Source organism: Ambystoma mexicanum, chromosome 4q (assembly GCF_040938575.1).
Source record: "Ambystoma mexicanum isolate Mex_15411 chromosome 4q, UKY_AmexF1_1, whole genome shotgun sequence".
Taxonomy (NCBI): Eukaryota; Metazoa; Chordata; class Amphibia; order Caudata; family Ambystomatidae; genus Ambystoma; species Ambystoma mexicanum.
Window position 1 is genome coordinate 1,170,342,601 of NC_090928.1, and position 16,680 is coordinate 1,170,359,280.

The following is a 16,680-nucleotide window of genomic DNA, read 5'->3' on the forward strand; positions in this document are numbered from 1 at the left end:
AAAAATACACTTTGCACAGTTCCATGAATCAGGGTTTGTGTCGGCAGTGCAATGTCACTTTTCAGCAGTGCAAAGTCACTTTGATCCGTGCATAAAATGCCATGAATCGGGCCCAAGGCACGCACACATGTACTTCTGTTGCATGTAACGTAAGACGTTTTGTATAGAGTGCCTTCTCCATTTTGGTGGGCGTGTTGCATGTGACTCTGGGGGTGTTTTTTACCCGTAGGGTAGATCTGAAGATCTATTAGATGGCCGTGCATGGACCCCAAGACACCTTCTGGGCCGGGGCGGGGGGCGAGTGTGTTAATAGAGCTTGCATGTACACCTTCAGAGGGACTGGCTTTTGCCACTGTCTGCTGGTGTCCTTCCCCCACATCTGCACACAGTGCCTTTTTGATGCACATAAAATGGTTCTTAGAAACATAAATATATATATAACCCCAATTACCGGTTGGCTCTGACACATACTGTGTGCCGCCAGGCCCTGGTGACCACCCAGGAATCTTTAAATAGGTCCCTCTTAATGGGACCCCCGGCGAGGTAATGGTTAAAACAGATAGGGAAGGAACGCTAAAGCAAATAATACACTTGCCACATTGCAGGGATAGAACATCATTCATAAAGGGGTGCAGGGGGGGCCCCAAGAACATTCTTCCAGAAGCAATATCCATCTCACATGTATCTATAGTGTACGGGCAGCACGAGCCTGCATAACACCGGCGGTTTCCATGGCAGAGGCCAAGCCCGTGCTCTCCAGGCAGGGGGCTCCTTCAGAAAGGAAGCTGTCTGACACTCTATGAACATCTGTTTTGCGTGAATGTTCAATTTTGAGGGAGCAAAAAGCAGAACATGAGGTATAGCTTTAATCTTGAGGGAAACAATCTTTTCCTCCAAATCTACAACAGAAGCTGGCACCCGTTTTTTTTGTTTTTTTTGTTAGATCATTCGGAAACTTTAAGGCCTGAGAATGACTATTGTATCCCCTTGGTCCCCTCCCGCCTTGAAGCGCTTTGAAGCACTTTACTTGTGTATAAGCGCTGTACAAATAAACAATTACAATTACAAGGACGTATGAAAGTCTCAGTTCCAGTTTGAAGGCACCATGTCTGTATAACCACAGCTCCTAGGAGTTCAAGGATGAGGAGGACCAAGCAATGACTTAAGAAGGAGAGGCCTCGTCTAGTCGATATAACAGTGGGCTTCAAGGAGCACAACAGATACGGTAGATTTGAGGGCGAACAGTTCAATCAGATTAATGAAGGAGATACGGTTCTCGCAGCTAGCCCCGAATCCCACCAGTCCCGACATTAGCTTAGCCCCTGATCTTTTCCAGACCTAGCAACACCCCTACAGTTCTGTGTCTTTGCATCAATGTTACTGACTGCGTGGATCTCTCATCGATGCCATCCATTATCTGCACCTTCCTCACCGACCCAGTTACTCAAAGTCAACCCCACTTTGACTCCCACCCCATCCCTGACACCCAGGAAGGGGGGTAGCCGCCCTTCATACCCCAACTCAACGTAAACCTCCCTAACCCGTAGCTTCCTTTGCTCCATACATATAGCGGTGCGTCCTCTTCTACTGGATGTTTGACGTCTCTGGACCCGCCCCCTGAAATGCCACTTTCCCTTCCAACTACCTTTTAATAATAATAATTCGTTTTTTATATAGCGCATATTTACATACATTATTATTATCTAAATTACTATTATTACCCAATTGAAATTGGTACTCATTTATCGACCTCGGAAGGATAAACGGCTGAGTTGGTTGTGCCGGAATTTGAACCTGCAGCCTGCAGATGAAACACAGATCACAGGAATAAGCCTTTAAACTGCTGAGCCATTTTACCGGCTTTAACTAGCCTGCACCTGACAAACACTCTCATCACACGTCACACGTCCCCCCTGGTGCGCGGCAATGGCATGCCTTTAGAAATACTTTAGTTTTAAAGGGTTACTAAAGGTTTTCCCTGCAAATGATTTGTTTACCTTTCCTTTGGACAATATCAATGCTGGATATATGATAGGTTATTTATAACGCGCTTAATACCCAGAGGTTTCTAAGCACGACCCGGGGATCGAACCTGTGTTGTTCTGTGTGGTCTTGCTGAGCTATCCTCCCGAGACCTAAGGCAGCAACAGTCTGTTGAAAGTAGCTGGTACGCTCCAAAGAGCCCACCAGACCCACATATAGTGACCAACCATTCCCATAGGTGTTCATACATACATACTGTGTTTACAAAACACTGCGCATGAACTGTGGTATGACTGTTAACTTTCCCAAACCTCACTTCTCACGAGGAAAGAAAAAGCACAAAGGTCCATAATTTATGTCCGGCTTTGTAGATTTTACTTTCTTCTATTAGAAAGTGAGTATAAATGTGTTTTGTAACATTAGTGACACTTCCTCAGGTCCATGAAATCATTCACCATTGTGCGTGGCTGTGTTTGGGCTCAGTTCTTTCGAGTGCCTCCATTTTATCTATCCACACTGGGCAGGACCAGCCTAACAGCCCTACAACTCCCTGACGCCAACAGGCAACTCCCCTCTTGAGACTCACCCCATAAATGGTAGCAGTCCGTACCTTGCGCTCAACACACCCATTTCCAAAATGGTGGCCAGCTCATAATTTTCAGCATCAGCAAAAACAACACAAGAAGCATGAGTGCAAATACTGAACACTAACTGGTCTTATTATTTTTCAGTTAGGAGCACAATGTCAGGAGGCTTAAAATACAAGTAAAGGAAAATCAGCATTCTATGTGTGCACTTACACAATTGTAACTCAAGGCCTTATGTACCAATATGCAACTTTAAAAATACTGCATATTCAATTTCTCCATCATATATTCTATTTGTCATCAATTTCAAAGCTTTGTATGACCGAAACACACTCTCAATTTTGTTCTCAGGTCCCCATCACCTTCATTTCCCTAAAGCACATTTATTGGCCACAGTAAAACATTGCTTTTAGTTGTTCTGTTGTTCAGAACGACGTTTTGGGAAACCATTGATTATTCATGGATCACTTAACCTCGTAAGTGCCAAGGACGAGTATGCTCGTCCTTTTTGCACAGACTTGCATAATAGCCTGGCACATTTTTGCAGTCAGACATGCCGGGATAGACATACTGAGAGTTTTAATCAACTTTGAAATGATTATAACAGAGCATCTGAATAATTTCCTTCACAGCCAATAAGGGGGTTATGATCTGCTTTGGAACAAAATGATAGGTTTCAGGCCAAGAAGAGACACAGGACTCTTTGAAATCACAATCCAAAAGCAAGTCTGACTTTCTGCCAATCAATCCCCAGAGATCTGCAGAAAGACAAGCCAAGTGGGCTCAGCTAACATGTGCAATATGCTGGCCTTCATTAGGCGCTGGACGAAATTTCCTCGAATTTGGCGCAATTTCCTCTGGTAATCCCCCAATCTCTTTTACTGTTACTCTGTTTTGGCTGCATTTCCACCATGTAATGAGCGGCAGGGAGTAAGTGTTTTTTCCCATTTAACTCCACAGGTGTGTGGGGAATTACAGCTGGTGGCAAATGGCACAGTGATCATTTCTGCCTCCATTTTATGGGAGAAAAATGTTCCTCCAAATTCCCAGCCAAGTTGGAATTTGATGGTACGGTACAAATGGTCAAATTCTGTTGCTACCTTTTTATCGCCGAATATATAAAAAGGGCCACTGGACCTGGGAGCACCCCTTGAATAGATTGAAATTATCTCGCCTGACACAGTCCTTTCATCTGCAGACATCAACACCATGTTAGCCCCAAAATCTCTCTGCCACGTGGCCAATACATGTGTGTGTGCGCTGTGTTTCGTTTACCAACTAGAGGTCGCTGTGTCATGCCTTGTCCCCAACCTGTGTAGGAGCACATACGTGCTCAGTTGCATGTCACAGATACAGCATTTGCACGCTTGCCGGAGGGAGCTGCCATGAGTGCTGTGTTTGAGCCACATCACTAATGCTCTGCTTTAACCTTTTACTTCAAGTATAGCCATTTACCAGATATAGAGCAAAGGTTCCTTTCTGTACACATTATTCACAACATTGGCAGTCCCAGGGACATGCTTGAGGTTATAGAATATTTGCACAATCGAATGGGATCAGCCGTGTTCAACACAGTACCTGGGTATTTGAAAGCTGAGGTGTTGATTCACCCGCAATGTTCAAAGTCTGGGGGAACTATCGAAAGCATTGGAAATAGTCATGCCCCCTTTCAAAGGATGGGCCCCATTATTTATTTATTTATTTATTTTAGCAGTTGTGTAGCGTACCGAACCCGGAGGCATCTGGGCACTTAAACATATGAAGGTTGGTTACATGTGTTACTTAGATAGGAGGTAGGTTACAGACTTTGGTTACATCGGTTGTTACCTATACAATAGGTTGCAGTGGTTACACATTGTATTCGGTTACAGTTGAGCCTATAGGCTAGTACCTAGTTATTACAGTTTGCCGGAGGTCAAGGTAGGAGGTAAGGACCTGGAGCAGGTAAGTATGATGTTGAGGAGTTTCTAATCCTCTTGGGAGAATAGACAGGTCTTGAGGCCTTTGCGGAAGGACCAAAGGGAGGGTTCTTGGATAAGATCAGATAAGGAAAGTTCTTGAACCCCTGTCAAACATTCTAATAGAAAAAGTCATTTCAACAAATATGGACTATATGGCATGTGCATAGCCAATTTTTGGAAAATACACCAGCAATCACCAGTATGCAGCGAGAATGCTCTGACAACCATCAGTGGCAGGGTGTTGATGAAACAGAAGTTAGAGTACTCACCTGGGAAGAGAGCATCTATGCGTGCTGTGGGTTTAATCCTCTTCACCAATGATCTCCTATTGTTAATATTAATGTTCCCTCAACCATTCATATAAATGTTTTTGTTTCTAATATAAAGGGTTCAGTGTTATACCCCATCCGTTTGAGGGTGCTCCTAGCAAAAATAGCCCCCTTTTGAGTGCCTCCTGGCAGTCTCAAATGGGCAGGATTATGTGTCAATCAGGGGGTTTCACCCCTCTCCGCCCTGAACCATTCATGCAATGCACCTTGGCATGTCTTATAAAGCTCTCCTTTTCACCCCACAACTGAACCCTTCATGTTACAGCCCCTATTCCAGGCCAATCCCTCTACTCTGATCACCCCTTGCCCCACAAACCACTTATCTCTTCCAGTCCCGCGGTGCACTCGGTGGCCCACTGGCCTTCCTCTTCCATTGCGGTTTTGTGTAGGGGGCGTTTTCTGGGTGGCCTCTTTTCAGGGCAACCCAGGAAATGCCATCCATGATCCAGAAGAGAGAGATCTTCACAAACAATAGCTTAATTTACAGCAGCCATCGCCTACCCTTCAGCACCCACGCCCATACTGTGTTCTTTGAACAATATCAATAATGAAGATTTTCTTTTTTAATAAGCCAAAATATATTTTTGGGACATAACTGGGCACGATCTTTCTTTACATTTTGGGGCTTGTAGTCCTGGATTTATAATGGGCAAATCATAAGTACTATCTATTGCTGGACAAGCATTTCCAAAATAGAATGTGGAGTGTTGGCATGTAAGTGACTGTGAGCTCAGCTGAAGCCTGATGGGGTGTTGTTTCTACTGGATCCAGTTCAGTAACTGCCAATCTCTTAATTAAGTTTCCTACCTTGCCTCACCATCTGCTCTGAATGGCTGCCTGACAGTGGTGTGACCAAACGCAGGTCTTGTGTGTCTCTGCCACATAACAACTATAACGGGTGCTTTGTGCTTGCGTTGCAGCCCAAGTTGACAGGAATATTTTAATCTTTGCCTTCACTGCTTTTTATCTTTGCATCCTTAACATTGCATTCACTGTAAAAGAAAATTAATTGCATTGTGGGTATTGCAGTCAATCAGAGGCCTGACCTATGGTGTAACGGGTGAAAAATCACGTGAGCTGGGTTTGATCCTCCCCCTGAATGTGCTTATGTCACGATAATAATAGCATTTTTTTACTACACCCATTAAGAGCGCTGGACACCATGCATACTGCAGCGGTGTGCAGTATACATCTGAGTAAAGTAACATAACATTCATTCGATCTTTTAAATTCTTTTGGTTTATAATTTTTAATGTTCGGTCTCTCTTTTCCTATTGATGCAGGAGACACACAGCAAGATCAGGGATATAAAACCTGAGGTGGTTGCTGGGGTACGATTTTAGTATCCTAGTGGAACTATCACAAGAAGTCCAAGTGTCCAACAACACCAAGCTCAGCCCCCAAAGATCAGCTTCTGCTTTTTTGAAATTGATTCGTTAATTTTGGGAAGGTCAGCCAATGGGTTGCGAGCCATGGACAAACAACTTCACTAACCTGTCTTCTGGGGCACACATCACCCGCAGATATAGAAATCTTGGACAATGACTGCCACTTGTCCACCAATGCATTCCTGTTTTGGATTTAATCTTCGTCAAAGTCACCATGATCCCCCGCTCTCTCTCATAGCAGAGGCACGCCCAGCAGGGGCGTTGCTAGAGGGGGGCTAAGGAGGCTATAGCCCCTGATCTTTTGGTTGTAGCCCCGGATAGACTCTCAGGAGCTACAGCCAAAAGACTAGCTAGCCCCCAGTCCCAACAGTTCCGACATCAGCATAGCCCCGGGTCTTTTCCAGACCTAGCAACTCCCCTGACGCCCAGCATTCAGCTGTGAAGCGATGAGCAAAGAACCCCACTTTACACACGACATCCTGGAGTCTGTGGGTCAGTCTGGAAGGTGCCATTCCACCTTCCACTGCGCCCTATTGTGTTAACCTCAAAGTGTTGCCATGCCTTTTGTAGGAGGCTATCGCATGACTCCATACCATTGGTGGGAGAGAGATCCAGGATATAATAGGAATATCAAGAGAACGTAAGAAAGACATCACCATAAAACCACACACTCCCGAGAGAACATTACACTGACCTAGCACACATGAAATGGTGTCTGGTCTTTTAAAAGCATGTTGAGGACCGGTGAAGAGGTTCAGCGCCAGTTGTGGTACCACTGCGACCCCCCCCAATGCAATATTTCATTCATGAAACATATTTACGGTCGACCATTTTCACGCTGCCCACCGCAGGGACAAAAATAAGTATAAATATAAGTTAATGGCCCAAAATGTCGCCCTCACAATTAGGGCGGCCGAAAATGCCGACTTTTATTTTTTTTGGACCCCCCGCTTTGCACCACATATATATGTGGGGGGTATATTATATAATATCAATATGGGGGACTGTATGAGGTCTCCCCCTGCATATATATGTGGTGTAAAGGGGGTTAAAAAAAAGTCGGCCTTTTTCTGCTGTCGTAATTATGACGGTCGCAGTGATCACATAGATAAAAGGTAGCCCCGGCAGACAAGTTTCAAACCCAGCTGAGAAGGCTGCTCTACTTTTAAAAAGTTGTGAGTCCAATCCTCTACACTATGAATGCTCTGGCTATGAAGAGCTATATATAAGCAGGTCCCTAGGCGCCAGGCAAGGCAGTAGACAATGTGACATTTTGGGCATGGCTAAAGCTTCCACATAGGCACTGCAGTTTTTGGGCAGCGCCACAATGTGGAGAGAATGGTGATATGCAGCACATTATGTTATGGAAAAAAATAAACAAATGTGTGGAATGTGGCACGGGATCACAAATATCCAGTACTTGTTACACAGCTTACAAAAGGAAACTTTAAGCTAATCAGAAGAAAAATGCAAACACATTGGGCCCGATTCATGCATTTCTTCCGCATTTGCTGCGCGCCGAGAACGAAATTGCGTGAGCCTGCGCGCAGAATAAAAAATCAGCGCAACACATATTCATGGAATTTACTGTGCAAAGTAACTGTATTCTCAAGTTGCGTCTGAACGCCCCTGAGACGCCCCCACGCAAATCCTAAACAGCCAGAACAGCAACATTAGCACGCTCATCATGGTGCGAATATACAAACCCTTCAAACAGTGTGTGGGGTCCCCCGCAAGCAGGCCTCCATCCCGGGGAACCTGCGCAGGGTCCACCATAACTGTTGCTGATACACCGACAACATGCGTATGACACTTCGTAACTCAGGTATAACGTGGAATATCTGGTGCGAACCCACGTAAACAGGCCCTGCAACCCATTACACTGTGTACGCGCACCCCAAGTCCAATCGGAACCCCGTCTGCATACACGCACCTCTAAATCCGACATGCAGACTCACCTCTGCGCTGCGAATCCTATGCGCAAGTGTACTTACGTCTGCCTTAGGGTGGTGGAGACGTCGAGGGATTTGTATGGGCATTTCACTAGCGAGAGGTTGCGCGTGTGACCCGTCACTCGTCCCTCTTTTTCCCTTGTTCTTCCTCATTTTCCGAATACTGCCCCCTACTGCGCCCTCTGCGCAGGCCTCGCCCGCACGCTGCGTGGAGTCTCGCGCAAGGCACTCGGACGCTCGCAGAGACTTGCCAAGCCTGCGTGAAATCCACGCAAGTCCTAGTAATACCTTGCGCATTTGATTCCCTGAATCGACTAATGGGATTTCATACACATTTTGGTGCACAAGTACACTATTTTTCGTGCAAATATTTCCATGAATCGGGTCCATAGTGTTGTCATTTTCATAAATGTGCTGATATAAGGTTCTTTTCTCTGAGGAATCTATGCGTGAAAAATACAGTAAGACCTGACATGAATAAAATAAAAAAGAAGAAAGGAGTGTATTTATGTTGAGCAGCTGTAAACAGCTCCAGCTGAAAGAAGGAAATTACCTTGTGGAAGGTTATAAATATGATCAATTGTTTTATTTTCTTCATTAAAGCTTAACCAAATGAAGGCATCTGAAAATGTACTGCCGCTGTGCAAAATTGGTAAAGTATGAAAGGTTGCAATTGAAGATTTATATAATTTAGAATGATTAGCGTTGTTTGTTTCTAAATGTTTTAAGCATGACTAATTATTTCAATGATTTATTTTGTGGGTGTTTAATTCTTTAAATTCAGATTCATGGAAACTGGGCCAAGGAACGTCCAAATGGCAGGCGCTGCAATGGATAAGCGTCCTTCTCCTATCGGTAGTGGGAGGAGCCCTAGCACGGTCTGCAGCGCAGCAGCGCAACGCTGAATGGTATCTAAGCCGATGGGCCCGCAGCTCCATCAGAGGTGGAACAGCGTAGCCTCAGCGTGGTGTGCCCGACATGCGTGGTTGACATCCTCTCTGCTCCGGAAGACACCGATATATATGATAACAAGCCATAGAGGGCAAGTCCATCCAGGGCGCACCTGTGATCATTTCTTGCAAATAAGGCAGATCAAAATAAGTTCATCTACTTTATTCGTATTCAGTAGCAGAGTTATTTTTTATACTCTTAATCTTGTCTCTTGCTTGTTTTAATTTACTCTGATTTGTCGCGTCACCTGCACTATCCATCACACAATTATTCCTCGGTTTGGCCAACCATGCATGAACATCCAGGCTCATGGCTAAATACAGTAGTACTTAAACTAGAAGACTCATCATAGGCCAGGAATTATTGGGGGTTGTGAGAAAAGCCTTCTAACAGAGAAATATGTGCCAGGCAGACCAACGTGCCCTACCTTGTCCTTGGCTTCGTTGAGCAGGTCCTCCAACTCTGAGAAGCTGAAGCTGGCGACTGTGATGAAATCGCTCATGACCGGGACAAACCGGTCGCCGCTTTCTCGCATCCGCCTTTTCTGGTAGTCCAGCTCCTAAAGAAAGACACAGAATGATGAGATATGATATGATATGGCATTTATAATGCACCTATACACAAGTGTTTCAAGAGAGTGAAAGAGAATATGTGTAGGTGAGAGAAGAACTTTGTGAAAATCAAATAGCATACCCCGTTTGGCTTAATGAGCACCTGGTGAGTGCCTGTTTTGACCATGCATGCTGGTGAACAAATTACAAAAATGAGTAGCCCTTGTAGGCAATACCAGCGATCGCTAAGGTACATTGATCATGCTACATCGTTCTAATCCTGAGATATCAATTTGTAATATCATTGTTGAAAAACGAGACGTTACCTGCACTAGAGAACTACTTCACTTAGCAAGCTCAAGTTGGCAGAGGATTTTCAGGCATAGAGTCTGAAAGCGCCAGCCAGGAGAACCTCCTCCATGGTGTCAACATAAGAAAAGTGCCCCCGAGTCATACATGTGGAGTGACATTCCTGCAACCTGTACGGTCCCTGATCTCAGTAACCGGACACACAAACTAACCATCAGGAGGAAGTTGTACAATGCAACGCATGATCCTCAAAGGAAGACCACTCTCTCAATCCACGTGAGAGTACTCCATACTGGCCAGAAGCTGTCCACAGCCTCAGACCCTTCTGCACAGGTGGCAAAGAACATGTCTTTAATGGAACCCAAAGACGCTCTTTTCAGATCTGTTCTGCCTGGACCTTCTCGCAAAGTCTCACCACCTCCCTAGCAGAGCCCATCAGTGCTTCATCCCAGATTACTGTGAGGCTATCCACTCACCTGCCCACTTCCTTTGACACAGTGTTCATGGACCTACCGCACAGAGCATGCGTGGAGGCTAATCTAGGGATGATGCGACAAACAGGGACAAGTGGATTGCCAGAAAAAAGGCAAATACGTATTTGTTGGCAGGGCCTGCCACTGACTAACACAGCAGTGAACACCAGGTCATGTAGGCACATGGCAGTGCACCGAGGCACATGGCCATGGTTCTATGTCATTGATATGATATGGTATGGCATTTAGTGTTTCATGGACCACCATTATTTCGAAATCCTCTGTTGACACTCCCGCTTTACTGACACCTATTTGTTAAATCATTCCATGTACTACTCTGACCACTTTTGTATAGTTACCCTGCATGTGCATCTATTTGGAACCCCCACCACCACCACCACCGCAGCACTGTCCCCACCTTCTTGGCCTCGCTTTTGATATCCCTTACCCATTGCGGCATCCTCCTGCACCATGCCTATCCACCATCCCTCCTGCACACCTTAGCTTGTCCCCCTTGCGTTATGCTTTGTATATGCCACTGTGCCGCAGATCCGCACTGCGTTGGCACTGCCCCTGCTGAGTTCCCGCCTCCCATTCTCTCGACCATGCCTTTGTGGCAGACTATTGCCATCCACACACGCCTGTACCCTGCCCCTGTCTGGAATGGCAGGATGCATCGGTCCCTTTGTTGGAGGGGAGACGTAAAACAAATGGCCACCTGTAGCAGGTGAACCCCCACAGTATGTGCTGGTGCAATGGTAGCCACCAAGGACCTTGCAGCGGCTGCACAATATGAAGCTGCAAAGTAATGTACACCAAAGACACCATTATTATTACTTTTGTATATTACACTTCATGCCAAAGTCCAGCTCCTAAGCAGGGGACTGGCTATCAAACCCATGCTACTCAGTGTTGTCTTGTTTCCAAGACAAGTTGTGTCCTCTAAGATATCCTCCCGGACGTATTAACTGGCAGTCACTGGAGAGGTGTTCCACTTTCCGGACCACCAGCTGGAGCTCTGCATGCAGTGGAAAGAGTAATAGGTACAAATAAGGGCAGTAGTCCATGATGCCTGTTGAGTGTTAGATGCCTGAGGTCATCTGATAATTGTCTAGGCCGGGTGGCAAAAAGGAGGAAGGCATAGCAGAGGATGCTGAAAAGATTGTGCTGCTGGATGGAAGGCGGTATGTTGGCATGAGTGGGATATTTGTAGACTGAGAGAGGGTAAAATTGTGTTTGGATGGTGGAGGATACGGCGTGGGATAATGGCACAGTTTTGGTATCAACAAGAAAGGATAGGTTGCTGTCAAAAGTGCAGTGTAGGGATTGGTGCGAGAAGTGCCATGTTCCTTTCAGTGGTACATGCAGCAAAGGCGTGACTTACACAAACACCCACACCTACACACACATATGGATTTCTGTTTGCATATTACTTGCAACAGCTGCTGAGCTTTGACAGCTAACTATTAGCGTGTAGCATGCCTGGATTGTCTAATGGCACCTGGGGCTGCAAGATGCCTATAGTTTGTTTTCTGGCACATATTCCAGGTGTGGTTGTTTGTAATTGTTCCTAGAATGTCCCTGCCCTTCTGCACGTGCTCCTCCATTTCATCAGAAACGTCTGGAAATGAAATCCAGAGTCAAGATTTCATTAACACTTGCCTGTACTATGTCACTGTGGCGGTCATGCCCAGTTCCAGGGGCTGGAACAGGGGATAATGGCCCGGTAGCCCAAGTTATCGGCCCTTGTTCCAGCAACTGGAACGGGGATGAAGGCCATTAGCTCCCCATGTGGCCAAAGTGGAAACACAGGGTGCTAAAAAAATATATTTTTACTCCTACAGTGGGACACGCGCTAAAGGACAGCGTCCCACTGTAGGAAGGAAAATCTTTTCACAAGATGGCCTTCATGGAAAGGGAAGAGGGGCTCCATACGGACCCCCTCTTCCCATTCCATAGCAGCCTTCGGGAGGCGAAGAGAAGGAGGAAGGTGGTGGCGGCACTCGCCGCCACCAAAAGAAGGTAAGTAAGGAGGTGAAAAGAAATGGGACGGAGGGTGGGGGAAGAAAAGCGACAGGGAGAGCCGGCCGTCAGCTGTCTTGGAACGCAGGCTTGTACCGGGGGTTCCAGCCTGCGTTCCTCGCCACCTGATTGGCTGGCAGCCTCGCCCAGGGTGCTAATGATGGTTGTTGTGTTTCCAGCGCAGCTATGTCTTCTGGCCGGATTCACTTTTGCTCTCTTAGGTGCAGTCAGGTCTAGCAGTGCCTGTCTTGCCTCACTGGTGCCGCTCTGCTAGTCGTGCCGATGATGTCACCTAGAACTGCCCAGCTGTGGGATAAGCGCAGGCCCCTCTGCTCCTTACTCCCCTAATCTGCTGCTCCATTTGGAATCCTGGAAAAATATGCTGCATATGTTTGCCTGCTGTTTTTGCAGATGTGTGGCAGGTGGTCGGTCTGGCCCCTATATCTGCAGTGACTCTGACAGCGGTTCAATCGTATTCATGTCCGTTTTTGGACCCGCCGGTAACTTTCCAAATCTATACAGTGACGAACGCAGCGCTGAGGTGCAAGGTGGCTGCACACCTTTTTTAGATTAAAAGATATAAGTTTAGATTTTAATTATAAACTTACAATAGTATCTGATGTAAGTTTATAATTAGAAAGTTACACTTAAATCTTTACCATCTGGTATTAACTGTGAAGCGTCTCCCTCTAGGCACTTTTTTCCTTCTTTCCATGAACACAGGGCCTGAGGTTGGACCCATAAAGCGTTACAACCACTGTTGAGAAGCCGGGGCAAAGAAAGTGTGTGGTTCTAAGGCACGAAAAGTGGTTACATGTGATTTTAACAAATCACAAAACAACAAATTAATTTTGAATGAACCAAAAATATCTATTAAAAAATTGTATAGTTTTTCTTTGTTTTTGGAGGGGGTCCTCACTCCCACCAAACCCCTTTTTATTCATACTTTTCCCCAACCCCCAAAACGACTGTTCCCATGGTATTTGTTACACGCATTAAGGGCAATGTCAACGGTAAGCACATATTTTCTTACTGTGGCATGGCATTTTGATGGTGTTAAGGGCAAAGCCAAAATGATAAGTGTTCTTGCATGGGGAGGTATTTGTGCAGCCAGCAAGAACATGTTTTCTTACTCTGGCATGGCATTTGTTTTACTGGCATTAAGGGCAAAGCCAATAGGGGAATACAGTTTCTTACGTGGGGCTACTGGCATATATTGTCATGTTTTCTTATAGTGGGAAAAAGAAAATTCTATGGGAAAAATGTGTACACCTTAATTGTATACAATTAATTAATATGTTTTCCAAAAGGAACTGTAATATAATATAATATGGTACAATGAAGAGACCACATTCATTCAATATTTTATTTATACTAACAATTGAGAAAGACAAGCAACGAGACCAAAAATTGCTACAAGCGAGCCAACGCGCATAACATATTTAAATGCTTACATATTGTACAAAATGTGTATCAAATATTCAAATAGAACGAATGGCGGGGATGTATAAGAAACAATAATGTATGGCGCAGCCTAGTATCGCCACTCACACGTCGACTAGCTGAGAATAACAGTTATATGCCTTCCAATGAGTCTGCCAGCTAATACATATTTTGAAGACTACTTTCGACAAATTTGGCTTAATCTATTTCCTGTTATTAATCTCACTATCCCCATCCACCTTGCACTGCCTCTCGCTCCTTCACCCTCCTTGCCCCCTTCCACTGCAACTCCCCCCGGTGTCAAGAAACTCAGCAACATTCCCTCATTTAAATTTGGCCTCAAACAGCATCTCCTCAACCTTGAATGTACACGTCCACTGACAGCTCTTTTTATAGCTGCTGCCAGTCGTCTTTCATCTCTCATCCTCCCTGTGCCCAACTGCACATAATTGATAATTTTACACATTTTTATCATTTTGTACCATCTGTCAATGTTGTAAATATATGTATTATCAGTATTCTAATTCCCTCTTTTTGTGTTCCAACTTGCGCCTCATCAACAGCTTGATGGTCCAACCACATTCAACTATTATTGTAAAGCACCTGGACACAGGAAGGCTTGGCTCACTGATGCTCCTTTTGTAAGCACTTTTGGCCCAAGAAAATGAAATATAAATTAAATAAATAAATACAACCCTGAGTTATTTTTGTATCCCTGGTCCTATTTATCACCTATTTCTGCTGCAGGGATGTTGGTCTTTCTGTAATAAGGAATATTGGTATTGAATGAGCGAGGAATGCCGGTATTAAATGGGAGAGGACTGCGGGAATTGAATGAGCAAGGAATGCTGGAATTAAATGAGCATGGAATGTGGTATTGAATGAGCAAGGAATGCTGGAACTGAATGAGCGAGGAATGCTGGAATTGAATGAGCGCAGAATGTCAGTATTGAATGAGCGAGGAATCTGGAATTGAATGAGCAAGGAATGCCAATATTGAATGAGCGATGAATGTTGTTATTGAATGAGCAAGGAATGCCGCCATTGAATGAGCGAGGAATGTTGGAACTGAATGACCGAGGAATGCCGGTATTGAATGAGCAAAGAATGCTGGAATTGAATGAGCGGGGAATGTCGGTATTGAATGAGCGAGGAATGCTGGAATTGAATGAGCAAGGAATGCCAATATTGAATGAGCGATGAATGTTGGTATTGAATGAGCAAGGGATGCCGCCATTGAATGAGCGAGGAATGTTGGAACTGAATGACCGAGGAATGCCGGTATTGAATGAGCAAAGAATGCTGAAATTGAATGAGTGAGGAATGTTGGTGTTGAATGAGCGAGGAAAGTCAGTATTGAATCAGCGAGGAATGCTGCAATTGAATGAGCGAGGAATGCTGGTATTGAATGAGCGAGTTGTCAGTATTGAATGAGTGAGGAATGTCGGTATTGAATGAGTGAGGAATGTCGGTGTTGAATGAGCGAGGAATGCCACCAATGAATGAGCGAGGAATGCTGGAATTGAATGAGCGAGGAATGTTGGTATTGAATGAGCGAGTTGTCAGTATTGAATGAATGAGGAATGCTGGAATTGAATGAGCAAGGAATTGTTGGTATCGAATGAGCAACGAATGCCACCATTGAATGAGCGAGGAATGATGGTATTGAATGAGCGAGGAATGTTGGTATTGAATGAGCGAGGAATGTTGGTATTGAATGAGCGAGGAATGCTGGAATTGAATGAGCAAGGCATGTTGGTATTGAATGAGCAAAGAATGCCACCATTGAATGAGCGAGGAATGCTGGTATTGAATGAGCGAAGAATGCCGGTATTGAATGAGCGAGGAATGATGGTATTGAATGAGCGAGGAATGTTGGTATTGAATGAGCGAGGAATGCTGGAACTGAATGAGTGAGGAATACTGGAATTGAATAAGCAAGGAATATCGGTATTGAATGAGCAACAAATGCCGGTATTGAATGAGCGTGGAATGTCGGTATTGAATGAGTGAGGAATGCTGCAATTGAATGAGCACGGAATGCTGGTATCAAATAAGAGAGGAATGTCGGTATTGAATGAGTGGGGAATGCTGGAATTGAATGAGTGAAGAATGCTGGTATCGAATGAGCGAGGAATGCTGGTATTGAATGAGCGAGGAATGCCGGTATTGAATGGGAGAGGAATGCGGGTATTGAATGGGAGAGGAATGTGGGAATTGAATGAGCAAGGAATGCTGGAAATAAATGAGCATGGAATGTGTTATTGAATGAGCGAGGAATGCTGGAACTGAATGAGCGAGGAATGCTGGAATTGAATGAGCGCAGAATGTCAGTATTGAATGAGCGAGGAATGCTGGAATTGAATGAGCAAAGAATGCCGATATTGAATGAGCGATGAATGTTGGTATTGAATGAGCGAGGAATGCCGCCATTGAATGAGTGAGGAATGTTGGAACTGAATGAGTGAGGAATGCCGGTATTGAATGAGCAAAGAATGCTGGAATTGAATGAGCGGGGAATATCGGTATTGAATGAGCGAGGAATGCCGGTATCGAATGAGTGAGGAATGCTGGAATTGAATGAGCAAGGAATGCCGATATTGAATGAGCGATGAATGTTTGTATTGAATGTGCGATGAACGCCAGTATTGAATAAGCGAGGAATGTTGGTATTGAATAAGCGATGAATGCCGCAATTGAATGAGCGAGGAATACCGGAATTGAATGAGCG

The 16,680-nt window shown here is 45.0% G+C and overlaps 1 protein-coding gene across 3 annotated transcripts in view; it reads right to left on the bottom strand.

Annotated features, from left to right (window-relative positions):
• Window positions 1–16,680, bottom strand: part of DAAM2 (dishevelled associated activator of morphogenesis 2) — an 858,328-nt gene that overhangs the window by 66,604 nt on the left and 775,044 nt on the right. For all 3 annotated transcript variants that reach the window (XM_069608749.1, XM_069608748.1, XM_069608750.1), the window contains one exon: window positions 9,579–9,710. In XM_069608749.1, coding sequence (XP_069464850.1) covers window positions 9,579–9,710 — 132 coding nt within the window. The remainder of the gene's footprint in view (window positions 1–9,578; window positions 9,711–16,680) is intronic.